Genomic DNA, 13,813 nt, shown 5'->3' with positions numbered 1-13,813 from the left:
GAGTAACCGTCTTTTCTCTGATTGAAACCTGAGCTTTGTGATTTGGAAAATGACATGTGGGTACGTGCTTAGAGTACTGGGATGTGAGAGACCCAGGTTCAAGTCCCTGCTCTTCCTGATTCAGGGCAAAGTTTTTCATCCCAAATCACTCTGAATGAGGCACAGGGATTGAACGTGGGGGCTTGTCTCACTTAAAAAGGTACAAACTGCGTCACTGTAGCACTTCAGCGTGGACATTTACCTGTCGTGCCAGGAGGGATTCTCCCACTGATGTAGTTAATCCATATCCCCAAGAGGTGGTACATCGGTCAATGGAAGAATTCTTCTGTTGACCTAGCACTGTCTACTCGGGGACTTAGGTCAGCATAACTGCTGCTCAGGAGGGTGGATTTTTCACATTTCTGACCATTATAGTAAAAATGACCTAATTTTCTAGTGTAGACCAGGCTTGAGTTTCCTGTTGACTTAATTATCAGGTGCTACACCGCACTCTCTCTCCTTCCCCTGACCCTCCTGGATATGTCTCTGTGACGTTGCACTCCGTGTGTTTATGGAAATATGCTTATGAGTATGAATATAATGTAACTAGAATATGCTTTATGCAAGAGGTCTCTTGTAAGGAATCATTACAATGCTTATAATCTACTGAGCATGTTCATCCTATTTGTCTGAATGTATCATTCTTGTATCTGAAGCTAGAAATGTGAAGTATTACTCTGAAGTCCTATCGTAATTATGCAAAGTGTGAGCTATTAATGATGGCTTAGAATCTTGATGGCTCCCATTGACCAGGACAATTGGTTGTAAATGGCTCTGTTTATTTGTAAGCCTTCCTGTGTTCGTGAGTCAGGCCAGGAAGAATGGAGGCTTGGGGTCTCACAGGAAATGTGACCATGTCACCTGGTACTGGAATCCATCTTAAACCTGGTGCTTTTCCATTTAGAAGAAGGGGTGGGGACCCAGAGAGACACAGGATTCTCACCTTGTGCCAAAGCTATAAAAGGGGGTGGAGCAGGACAAAGAGGTTGCCAGTCATGGGAAATCCCCTACTTGCCACCTGAGCTGGAACTAACAAGAACTGTACCAGGGGAGAGAATTGGGCCCAGACTAGGAAAGAGTCTAGTCTATAAGAGAAGCTTATTGGAACATCTCTAAGGGTGAGATTTACATGTATTCAGTTTCTTAAAGGTATTAGGCTTAGACTTGCATGTTTTGTTTTATTTTGCTTGGTAACTTACTTTGTTCTGTCTGTTTTACTTGAAACCACATAAATCCTACTTTTTATACTTAATAAAATCACTTTTGTTTATTAGTAAACTCAGAGTAAGTGATTAATACCTGGGGGAGCAAACAGCTGTGCATATCTCTCTATCAGTGTTCTAGAGGGCGGGCAATTTATGAGTTTACATTGTATAAGTTTTATACAGAGTAAAATGGATTTATTTGGGATTCGGATCCCTTTGGGAGCTGGGTGTCTGGTTGCTGAAGATCGGTGACTTGCTGAGCTGCTTTTGGTTAAAGTTGGCAGCTTTGGGGGCGTGAACCAGACCTGGGTCTGTGTTGCAGCAGACTAGCATGTCTGGCTCAACAAGGCAGGGTTCTGAAGTCCCAAGCTGGCAGTGGAAAATGGGCGCAGAGGTAATTCCAGCACATCAGGTGACAGTCTCTGTGACCGAACCCGTCCCTGAAACATTTTGGCTTTAATTAAATGATGTTCTAACCAGCTCTAACTGTGACCTCTCTGGCACATATCAGCTATCAGAATGGAGAGAACCATTCTGATTTAGTGTTTTCCTATCTCTTTTATTTATGCACAGAAATCAAAATTGGGATCTCCATCGCAACTGCAATTGGAGATCCTTTGTGCCTATGTAGTATTTAGTACATAGTGTTAATTTTAATGATTTAATATGGGTGTGCAATATTGCTGAGTTACAGTTGCTGGAGAATCCCTACATTTGAATTTCCTATCCGTAAGATGTAAAATATCAGCCGTAAGAATGTATTAGCTTTGGTTTTTGCATTTAATTTCATTTAAAGAAAAAGACAGAGAAATGTGATATGATTCAGGAGTACATACGCTACTTACATCCCACAAACTATGTTAAAAAGAACAATAAGGTGACAAAGTCAAGTACTCAAAAATTCCAGAATTAAGATTCCTGTGGAGCCTTAATTTGGCCCCTGGAGCAGGTGTATTATCATACAACCTTTAATTACATAATTATATATTATTGTTGACACAGTGCCCCTGCCTCATTCAGTGAGTGAGAAGTTATTTGATATTTCCTTTTACCCCCTCTTTTTCAGTTGTGGACACCACTTTATTTAACATATATCATCCAAACCCTGCACTGAATACAACATTCTTAATTTCCTGCTGAGCCTTCCTGTTGTGCTCTCCCCATAGTATGTAAATTATTATTAACAAACATGAGAATTTATCTTTCCAGCACCCCTGTAAGACTAGGCAAAATGTGCTGTGAAACACTAGAACTTAAAGCATCAGTCCATTATGTGAGCTCAGTGGTTCTCACCCTATTTACCATTGTGGGCTGCATATACCGCACTCTGTGTGTGATGTGGGCCACATCCACACACTATATATACTACCTGCATGGCACTGAGGATGTTACATGGGCCACAGCTGTGTGCTGATTGGGCCAGAAGTGGCCCACCAGCCACAGGGGTTGAGAACCACTGTGTTGGATGAATTAATTGTAACATACTTGTTTTATTGACAGGAAGGTACAATAAATATTCAAGGAATTTACCACAAACTCCCTGGATTATAGATGGAGAGCGAAAGCTGGAGTCTTCAGTGGAAGAGCTGATTTCAGAGCACCTAATGACAGCGTTTAAAGCAGATAGTGAGTGTTCAGTATTGTATATCTAATTCATAGTACTTGGGTTAATTTTTCTTACATAGTCTGAAGACAACTCCCACAACTGGCCCATTGGTTATCAGCCTCAATAGACAGGCAAATTGAATGCACATGGAGAGAGAACTACTCTCACATCCTCAGCTGTCCCTGCAAGCCGAGGCTGGTCCGTCCATAGCCTACGTTATGCCTGATCATTAAATAATTGAATGCTTCCTTTATTTTGTATAGTATTACCCTTTTCAAATAGTTCTGCAGCTGAGCCTATAGTGCCAGTGGGTCCAGCATGTATGGTAATCTGTTGTAACTCCTACACCTCTTTCTTAACAATTTATAAATGAATCCTCATTACAGAAGACACTATTTAACAATTAAGAAATACTAAAAAGATTAATAACATATTGGTTTATAATCTTATCCTTTGACTATTGCAGTGTGAAAGTGAAGTGTGAATGTACTCATTCAGTGGTGAGTGGGGATTAAATCCCAGGCATGGTTGGGGCGTGAGTGGTCAAGCCTAGTGTGTGGAGTCAGATCTTGCAAGCTGAGCTGGAGCCAAGGGTCCAGCCAGGAGTCAGAAGCCAGGAATCAGAGGAAGAGGAAGGAGCAGGGTCTGTCGTAGCAGCTTGCTGGGGATCCACCTAGTTGCACAGACAGATTCTTGGTGTCTCCTCCAGGCTTAACTATTGCACCTGGACCCATCAGGGACCCTGGAAGCACTGCTAATTAGGCCCTCTGTGGACAGCACATCCTGTGATGCTTGGGCCTGCAAGGCTTGCAGCCTGTTGACTGATGCTCTGCCAGAGCTGTTGGGAGATGGTGTGCACACAGCAGGTTCTAGAGCTGCAGATCGTCATACTCCCAGCTGGAAAGCCTTGTTTATTAATTGCTTCTGTCTCAAGTGTTCCAGAATACCTACCTTGACCCTTTTCTCTTGGTCTTGTTACACTGCCTTTCTGCTGTGCATAGAGATCAACTGTCTAAACACTAATCAATTAAATAGGAATTTATCTGTAGGGCTGGGTGCTTATTGTCCATTTCTTGGCCCGCAGACTCAGCAATAGTGACCATTAGCTACAAGGACAAATTTAATTCAAAATTAGCAAAATTCCTTTCCCCCTGCAGTTGTGTATATCAGACTGGACACTGGGAAAATCCCAAAGTAGTAATCACAGCATACTATTAGAGAAGGTACTGAGAGGCACCTGATTTTGGCATGCAGAACTCCCACAGCTGCTATCCACACCAGCTTGTACATTAATGGTGAGAAAAGGTATGAAGGTCTGCTCCAACTGGTAGCTTGCAGAACTCAAGCAAGGGATCACCTTCCCATTTCTATTGCTGATGTGCTTAGTGACCTGATAGAACTAGTTAGTACCCCAGTGGTTGATGGAGATGGCTGTGTAGACTTCACTGCTTTTGTCCCTCACTCACCTGGCAGTGGAAGCTGAGGAAACCCCATGCACAATGAAGAGAGATGTCCAGTTTGTGTGGCCTCCAGAGTTCTCTTGAGACAGCTCCACAAAGCTACTGTCATATCCAGAGTGCAAATTTTTTCCATGTTCTTCCTTGGAGGGATGGAGGTATGACTGCTCCTGGGGCAGATTGACTGGGGAAGAGGCCAGAGGTAGGACATTAAGTACCAATCTAATCCTTACCATATCTTGAGAGAGAAAAAATAAGTCTATTTTTGCAGGTGACACCTGAAGTTCTCTTCCACTTCTGGCCAAGTGTATGGCTAACAGACAAATAGCTTCAGAGCTGAGGAATCTCGCTGAAATCTTGGGAACTCATGAGTGTGTTCAGGATAGCAGTCACAGTGTGAGGGGACAACAAAAGGCTGGAGTCTCAGATTGAGTTTAATCACAACCTTGATGTATTTAACTCCATCTGGGTAAGAAAAGGAGTAGGAATTAGCAGCAAGTGGGATTCCTTTTAGGATTAAATTGCTCTTCCAAACTTTCTCAAGGTTGTGATGTCCCTCACTCAGGCAGAGGAACTAGGAAGTGTCTGTTTGAGGGATGAGACAGTGACTGTCTCCAGTTCTGTTAAAATAGAGTACAGATTACATTTTAAAATCAGTTTAAACAGTTTTTCTTCTTTTTCTACAAACAAGCTGAGAAAGCTTTAGATTGATTAAAAAATGTAAAGGTAAAATCTCTCATTTTCTGTTCATATTTGTTTTTAAAGGTTTTAATTTTTCATCCTCGGGAAGAGAAGATGTGGATGTGAGAACGCTCGGCAGCGGTAAGGTTGGAATGTCCCTTCATTAAAGGCATAAACTGAACAAAATGGTGTCTCGGAGCTACTCAGACATGTTTTGTTCTTTGTAAATAGAAAGCTAGCTTGTGACACAAATCCTACTTTGAAACATTCTTTCAATAATTGTACTCACATATTTATTTAGAGACACAGACAGACATTATTTCATAAAAAGAACTCTGTGAGAGAATAGACCTCTCCATAATCTTCTTGACTGAACAAATACAAACATTTAGAAATCCATAGCTTATTATAAATATTCTATCTTGCATTTCCTAATTTTAATCCATTTGTGTCACATTAATAAATATATTATTTTCTGTTATGTAATTCTGTTTTGCATCTTTTAGTTAGAAAAATGCCTGTTGCTCTTTCAAGATGATCATTTCACTTTCTGGATGTAGCTCCTTTAATCAGCTATGCTGATATTTCCAATAGCTTTCAGCTACACTGAAACAACTGTAGCAAAAAGAGTAAAAATCAGTAATGAGGTGTACCAGACACTGGCTAATTTGTGATGTAATTCCAGGCATTGCATATCTTGGGATCAGCGCTGGCCCAGGGCACAGAAAGTGCAGCCATTTCAACAGATGTTTAGTTGAGGGAGCTGAATTTAACGTCATCTTGCACCTGGGCATTGCTGTAGGTGACAGAAAATAAGCTAATTAACTTTTTTCTTATTTTATTTTTTAATTAGCACAGACTTGTACAAGATGTCTTCTGGGAAGCAGTAATTTGCACTTACTGATAATACTTGCCAAAAAACGTCCCTTGTTTCTTTCCTTCCATTTAATGGCCATGTCTCTGAAAACCTCAAACCCCATATGTGTTTGCATAGGAGTAAGACACATTTTTCACACCTTCCGACCTTAATGCATAAATCCAAACATTAATTTAGAACAACATGTTTTTATGTTTTATGACTCTATGCATGTTGCCAGGAAGGCCCTTTGCAATTGAGCTTGTGAATCCTCATAGAATACATTTTACTGCCATGGAAATGAAGGAACTTCAGCAGGTAAATCATTTGCACTTCATGAAAATCATAAAGCACATGTACTTTTGTAACAGGGCAGCTTTGCTAACTAATTCCTTTTCTGACATCACAGAAAATTAATAACTCTTCAGACAAAATAAAAGTTCGAGATTTACAGCTTGTCACCAGGTCAGTATTTACTGTCTCTGGCAAGGGATTTCAGAACGATGCTTTGGGAATTCTGCAAACATCTTCAATTATACAGCTGTGTAGTTATGCTTATGCGTGATTCATTTCTTTTCTTTAGAGAGGCAATTGGACATATGAAAGAAGGTGAGGAGGAAAAGACAAAGACCTACAGTGCCTTAATATGGACAGACAAAGCAATACAGAAGGAAGATATTGCAGTCCTAGATGATATGGAGGTATCTGTATTTTTCTTGCTTTTATAGAGCACCTTCCTCTTGGTTGGTAGTGCATGTTTCTCTCTTTTTCTCTCACTGTTTCATTGATCATGGGTTCCTCGCACCCTTTTATTCTAGGGCTTATTGTATCCACTCTCCCATTTGCCATTCCTCTTATGCTGTTAAGTCTAATCTTTCCTACTACACAGTCACTGTTGCTGTGCTTCTCCTTCACCCAGGATGAGCAGTTATTAGCCTATCGGAGGCAGATGTTGTACCAATTATCAGACAGCACAAAGTGCTTCTGGAGGTGGAAATCTCTCTCCCCAGGGACCCTTCATGCCATCTCAACATTGCTAAGGGTAGATGAGCAAAACAGAGGAGCAGGTTAAACCAGAACTAGCAGCTTTAGCTTCTTGTTCTGTCCAGCCCTAGTCAAAGTCACTTTGGGGACAGTCACAGCAAATAAATCCACATTCAGATGGCTGTGCAAAATCATGGAAACCAAAGGTCTGACACAAGTATTTGAAGTGAAGAGACTGCAGTGGTGGAATATAGATTGTCCCAAGTGTCAGTCAGTGAGACACGTTGTGTTGAGATATGCTGGCTGGTAGACTGCCCATTTCTGTGTTCAGGTTTTGTAGTGTTGGAACATTGGCTTAAGAGTCTGATAGTAAGAGCATTCTCAGGTAGAGACTACTGTTACTTAGTCTTTACTCCAAAAGTTGTGTGTGTTTTGGCTTGTAGTAGTAAAATGCATAAGGACAATTGGTGCTCAACATTTTTTTTATCACACTAGAAAAAGATGCTTCCCAAATCAATGCCTCTTTTTGTAGAGAAAAGCTCTTTAAAGAAATGTGATGAAATCTTTGGTCGTCTCAGCTCTGCTTTCTAATTCTTATTTGTAGAGAGTTGGATGCAGTTTAGACAAAAGCCTTTAATTTTTTTTAGAGTGCCCTGAGGCTCTCATTGAGTTTGTAAATCCTGGAGTTATTCCAGCAAGAGACTATGGAGATTTCAAGGTTATTATGCCTCTGCATTTGTGGTTCCACTAGCTTGTATCCGCATGAGGCCTTCCCAATAAGACTTTAAAAGATAGTTGCCCCCTTTTTTCTTTGATATACTCAGAGGAAGACTTAAAGAAGAAACACTTCTCAGAAGATCCTTCAACTACCAGAATATATTATTAAAAAGTAGTCTTATATGAAAAGAAAAAGCTATATATGTGTTAATTTTGTGTGTGCTCTGTGTTGGACATTTTTTTTTTTAAATTCTCCAAAAGGAATTAAAGATTGATCAAAAAACACCTCTGCGGGTTCTTCATAGAAGGCCTTTAGCTGTAAGATCTCGTGTCATTCACACCATGAAATCCGAGTACATAGATGACCATCATTTTCGCCTGCATCTGAAAACTCAGGCAGGGACGTATCCTTTAGACCTACTGCGTGATAAATTTTAGAACCAGTGGATTGTTATTGTGGTCATACAGGCAGTGTTTTCTTTTGCAAGTGCTAGTGTAGTCCGTTTGCATTATAAGCCCCTGATTTTTCAACAGTTCATACATTGGGTTTTAAGCGTTTTTTCTGAAGTTTGCTTTGAGCTGAAACATGTACAAGTTACAAGCTCAGAAATGCAATTGGTATACATTGTTTTGCTTAGTAACAAAAGAAGCCCCTAATTATTTTCAAGGTATAGGAGAGCAACAAATGTATAGATATACACAGATTTCAGGCCCTTTATTTATCTGTAATTTAAAAATGGAGTGTTGCAAGCCTTTGGCATATTCTAGATTGGGATAAAGATCTGTGCCAGTTGCTGAGGTTTTTTGCCTGTATTTCCACTGAAGTCTTCAATGGTGTTTGGAGGGCAGCATTTGGCTCTGCATCTGCAGTATAAGCACTCAGTTTTTTTGTTTTTGTTTTGTTTTTTTAAGTAAAACCTCTCATTACTGAAGTTAAGTATCAGACATGGTCAATAGTACTTTTCAGATTGATTTGGCTAGTAGCATTATACACTTGTTGTGTATTCTGAGTGGATGTGTTAAGAAATTCTCAGTTTTGCCTGAAAAACACTTTTTAATCCATCCTCTTGGTTCTAGTTCTTATATGGGCCTCCAAAACTGTGTGAATAAACATACCAAGAGTCCTATTCCAGCTTCCATTGAATCAGGAGAAATGTGTTTCATTCTCTAGATGCAGTGGAGGGCATGAGGGAGGTTCAAGATATGTAATTAATTTATATTTTTGAGTTTGTTAGATCCTGGGTTAAATGTATTTGGTTTTGTTTTAACATTTGCCTAATACCTAGATTCTAAGAGTCTGATTAAGAACAGTTAGCAGTATGACTCACTCATTTATCTGAGAAATAGTTATATAACATTTTTAAAATGAAACCATTCTAATGACTGAATATTGGTATATAGTATCGGTTGTTGCTACTTACTGTAACAGGTTTAGAATTTAGTAAAATTTCACTACCCAGTTTAAAACAAACAAAAGCATGGATTGTTATCAGGAACAGAAATAAATTTGGGTATTTCTGCTTTGTGTTTTTCCCCATATCTTTTTCACCTTTCTTCATTAATCAGCTCCAGTCACTCAAGGCCCACTCTCACTTTTCCTTAAGCAAGGTCTAGTTACATTAAAGAGTTTGTACATGGAGATTTTGGAAGAACAAAACCCAATATTGGCTTCCTACTTAAGAGAACTGCTGACATTCTGGAGCTGGATGTAGAGGTAAACTGTTCATAATGTATCTGGGTGGGAGTGGGGAAGCCCAGAACCCCAGCAGGTGCACCCTGGCTCTCAAACTTCTGAAGATTGTCATATGCAGCTCGGAGGGTCAGTAAGATTGGCCACCACTGTAATATATCCTATCTTGACGTCAGCAAAGCAGTTGCATTTGTAAGGGTTTGTCTACACCTGAAAAATAATCCAGAATAAGGTACAGCATGAATTTTAAGCAGATTAACTATTGCAAAATGGATTACGTTCCTTTGGAATAAGACAGGTTTATTCCAAAATAAGAGCATCCACGTATGGAGTTGATCAGGATAGTTATTCTGGAATTATGCCTTGTGTAGACAAGCCTGTAAACTGTATGTATAAACTTTCTTGCTTTGGCCTAATTAACAATCCTTACTACCATTAATGCCAAATATGATGTTAATACAAAATAATCGTTAAAATTTTAAATACATAATTGAGCCATATAATCCGATGATGTCATAGACATCCTTCACTGACGTCTTCGGGGCTCACTACAGGAGCAGGAATCTGCTTACCTGAGGAAGGGTCTCCTGGATATATCGTGCTTATTTAAACTCTGGCTTTATAATGTCCACCAGTGCATGGTGGAGTGTAGTTTAGCAATAGGGAGTTTTGCTCTGCATATTATGCATACCATACCCTCTCCCTTTAACAGAACTTCTGAGAAGTGGGGCTGGATCAGAAATAAGAGCAATGTAACCTTTTGTATCAGTGCCACTGATTCAAATGCAATGCTGGATAACAGCTGACTACTTGCTGGTAGCCTCAGCTTGGTTTCTAATTGATACCTATCCATACTACAGTCTCATTACCCCGATAGCAAATGGGCATGAAGACTAAATTTTTCTTGTACCAAAAGATAGTCCCTGCAAATCAGGAGTTAGACACATTGGTAGGGCAGAGTATGGGAGGAAGCCTGGGCTGTACCTAGGGTGACCAGATGTTCCGATTTTATAGGGACAAGTCCCAATATTTGGGGCCTTTTCTTCTATACGCTCCTATTACCCCCCACCCCCATCCCGATTTTTCACACTTGCTATCTGGTCGCCCTAGCTCTACCAGATTTTAGGATGAAGGGAAGATTTTGCAAGTATTAAAAACCAGGCATGATCACTAATTTCTTAGTAAAAAAGAAAAGAAGGAAATAGAGAATGACTTAAGAATTTAGGATCAGATAACTTAAGCCTCTATCACAGAATAAACACACAGAGTCATCTGTTTGGAATCCCAATTAGAAATCCTTTAAATAATAAATGAATTCCTAGCGTCATTGAAATTGGTAGGAGTTTGGCCCGCAGCGTGGCCAGGATTTCACCCATCTACATTTGAAGAACTGCACACATGCTACAAACGTTTAATTCTACTGTCATAATCAGTATTGTCATCTGACTACATATATTTTAAAATATAGTGATTTGCTTAAGAAAATGATGGACTAAAATAAGTTATTTAGTTTCTGGAATTTCAAATGGAATTGCTGAAATATAATTGTAAAAAATTATTGATGCTGTGGTGATTCTGCGTTCATCATATTTTTAACTGCAGAGAACAGCGTAGGCTTGGGTTTAATATCTAAACAAATGGCTGCAGTTTAATACTTTTTTTTTTAACGTGAAACAGCCAGCATCAGGATTTTATCTTTGCTAACTGTATCCCTGTAAACGGGAAGAGGTGAGAAGAAGGAGCCTACAAAGACAGCTGCTGAACATGAGCAACTAGTGCTAGACTGCAGTTGATAAGCGTTGCTCTCACGCTGAATGGTGTCAGTGCAATTATTGCACACAACTATGAATGATGTCTGGGGACTTGAAAATAATTAGTCATTTTACTAATAATGGATTTTAGCCTAGCCCAAGAACCTAATCTTTTTATGAAGATGTAGATTAGGTAAGGAGTAGGTATGATTAATTTAGGCAATCTTGAAGCCAGAGTGTTTAATGTGCCATCATTGTGACCCCTACTTGACAAATGCCTGATGCTTCAGTGCTGCCTCAGGAATAAGCTGGCAACAAGTTTACACCCAAAGGGTATTGGCCCTGGGACCTCTGTGAGGCCAGGGGAGAAAGATAATCCAGATTTCATTAATTGTAAGACTTGCTGCTAATAAAGTATGAGTCAAATATGATTTGTGCATTTTGACCAGAAGTAATGACGACTTAATCATCTGACCTACATAAAATCAGCCATCTTAATTTTTGAATGAACTATACATGATGAGGAGTCATATTTGGGGAGTGATCAGACCTTACTCAAACTCTGCCCACAGTTCCAAACGCCATCCTCAGTCCCATAATACCTGGATGTTTCTGCTGTATTGATCAGCAATAACAATAGTTATTAATCACATTTAACTCACCCTAATCAGCCTGAAATACTGTTTAGAGCTGGCTGGCTGCAACCTCAGACCAACATCACTGCATTAGGTCACACTTGGAAAAGCCTAGTGTAAACTGAAAAGGTTAAAAGCTTTTTGGCTTTTTCAAAATGCAATCTTACACTGTGCAGAAATGTCTGGGCCAGCAGAGAAATGCAGATACCCCATGCCACTGTGTCCTAGCTCACTCCATCTTTCTCTTGTGCTATGCTGTTTTGCCATGTCTGTTTAATAATTTGTTCCCCTTTGTATGAAAGTTATTCTTTTGTTAATATGCAGAAAGCACTAGTGGCAAGTCTCTTCTTAAACACCAGCTCTCCTGATCTAGTGATTTTGCTTTCCCCCCCACCCCCCTTCTCTTTTAGTCTGTTGATGTTGATTGGCCTCCAACCCTGAATGATTAGAGTCTTTCAAGCTGGGAAGAGGAACAGTGACTTGACTCTCTTATCAGGAGCTGGCAACAAATTGAACTGTGCACCGTGTGATAACTTGTTTGTTCCCTGCAAAATATTTCTATTGAACATTTGGATCATGTTGATCTGTCAGGTTTTTTTAATTGGCTTAAAAACTCAGGATCAGTTGATGTTTGTTCAATTAATTTGCAGCCTTATTGTAAATAAATTACTGTCCCATGTAAAGGGATCTCTGACAGGCAGCTGTATTAACAGCAGTAAATGGTTTCTTTTAAAAAAAAATTATTTAGAGAGATGACCAAACCCTGATCTTTGCACGATATACCAAATATGCTTTCCTGAATACTGTTTGAAACCCTTTGATTGAAAAGAGAAGTTCCCCTCCCTCAAACCACACATACCATACATACATCATCTAATTTTGTTCCCAACCAGAAAAAAAAATGTAGATGCATGTTTGTATCAGATACCATAAGCATAATCTTATTATCTAGATGTTTGTACCACTTCCCAGAGCAGCAGTCTAAAAGCCTGATTCTAAGTACGCCAAAGACTATTCATGTAAATGAGGATTGTCAGGATCAGACCATAAGAAATCAATTGTATATTGTTAATCTGGAATTCTGAAATCAATGGGACTACTCCTGGAGTGAGGTACTGCTCAGCATGAGTAGGAGAAGCAGAATCTGTCCTACAATATTTTCCCCATATATGTACAAGTGCTGGTTAGATTTTGATTATTGCAGGGGGCGGCTGAAAACTTTATACCCAGAAATTCAGGAGGTACCTCATACTCCTATTATCTTCTGTAGGCCCGGGTCCCTGACCAGCCTACATGTTCTGTATCTCCCCTCTTGCTGAGCCCCCTTGTGCAGCATGAGAGATGTAGTCTAGCTGGGGAATCCACCACATGAAGGAGAGTGGGGACGAGAGGTGCCTGAACCACAACTCTTTGATGTACCATAGTGGCATTACTGAAAAGAAATATATGAGGTTTTGGCTGACAAACAAACATGTTGGGGGTTTTCTTGACAAAAGTTGAAAATTCCAACAGAAAGTAGCTAATTTTTTTTAAAAAATTTGATCTAGTTGAAAACTCAATTTTCCAACAGAAAAAGTGTGTTAATGGATTTTTTTATCATCCCTAGGCTATGCTTACTCTGGTCATTGATTAATTTTATTTTAGTGAGCTACTTCTTAGCCATAATACTGGCAGGTCCAAGTTCCTCTGTGAAAGAGCTGTAAAAGTGGCCATATGTTTGTGCTACATTTTGTGTGGCAGGATAAAGAGTTGCAGGTTTACACCACATCCCACTTCTTGTACAAAAAGTGCAAGACAGATAAGAAGTTCTAAGTCATGATAGAATTTGAGCATGAAGTAGACAAAGGGCCCAATCTACAGCAAGACAGCTAATTCACTACCCATATGCCTCTACCAGTAGTAGGAATGGTGAGGCTGTAGTGTATATGGTTTTCTGGCATTTTTATGTCAGCAAAAACATTTTATGTCTGCACTGCCAATGGTGAATCACAAGGCCCAGATTTGCCACTGTAGCTGAAGTATATAGAAGCATATGAAAGCTTGTGTATAAATTAACGAGCCCCCACTTTAATATGTGAGTGTGAAATGGCCTCACAGTTGTAACCCAAATCAGAAATTAAGAGGACTTCCTTAAAACACGTCTTGCTGTTTGATAAAATCAAGACTGAATGAGTATCAGAGGGGTAGCCGTG

At 39.7% G+C, this 13,813-nt stretch overlaps 1 protein-coding gene across 1 annotated transcript in view; it reads left to right on the top strand.

Annotated features, from left to right (window-relative positions):
* PUS10 (pseudouridine synthase 10) overlaps positions 1-12,320 on the top strand; it is an 84,925-nt gene extending 72,605 nt beyond the window's left edge. Inside the window, exons 11-18 of the mRNA XM_032766731.2 lie at positions 2,745-2,870; positions 5,073-5,129; positions 6,086-6,162; positions 6,254-6,309; positions 6,428-6,545; positions 7,807-7,949; positions 9,160-9,259; positions 12,032-12,320. Of these exons, the coding sequence (XP_032622622.1) occupies positions 2,745-2,870; positions 5,073-5,129; positions 6,086-6,162; positions 6,254-6,309; positions 6,428-6,545; positions 7,807-7,949; positions 9,160-9,259; positions 12,032-12,070 (716 nt within the window). The 3' untranslated portion in view covers positions 12,071-12,320. The remainder of the gene's footprint in view (positions 1-2,744; positions 2,871-5,072; positions 5,130-6,085; positions 6,163-6,253; positions 6,310-6,427; positions 6,546-7,806; positions 7,950-9,159; positions 9,260-12,031) is intronic.
* The last annotated feature ends 1,493 nt before the right edge of the window (positions 12,321-13,813 follow it).

Source organism: Chelonoidis abingdonii, chromosome 3 (genome assembly GCF_003597395.2).
Source record: "Chelonoidis abingdonii isolate Lonesome George chromosome 3, CheloAbing_2.0, whole genome shotgun sequence".
In the NCBI taxonomy this organism is placed as follows: domain Eukaryota; kingdom Metazoa; phylum Chordata; order Testudines; family Testudinidae; genus Chelonoidis; species Chelonoidis abingdonii.
This window is presented reverse-complemented; position numbering and strand designations above follow the sequence as displayed.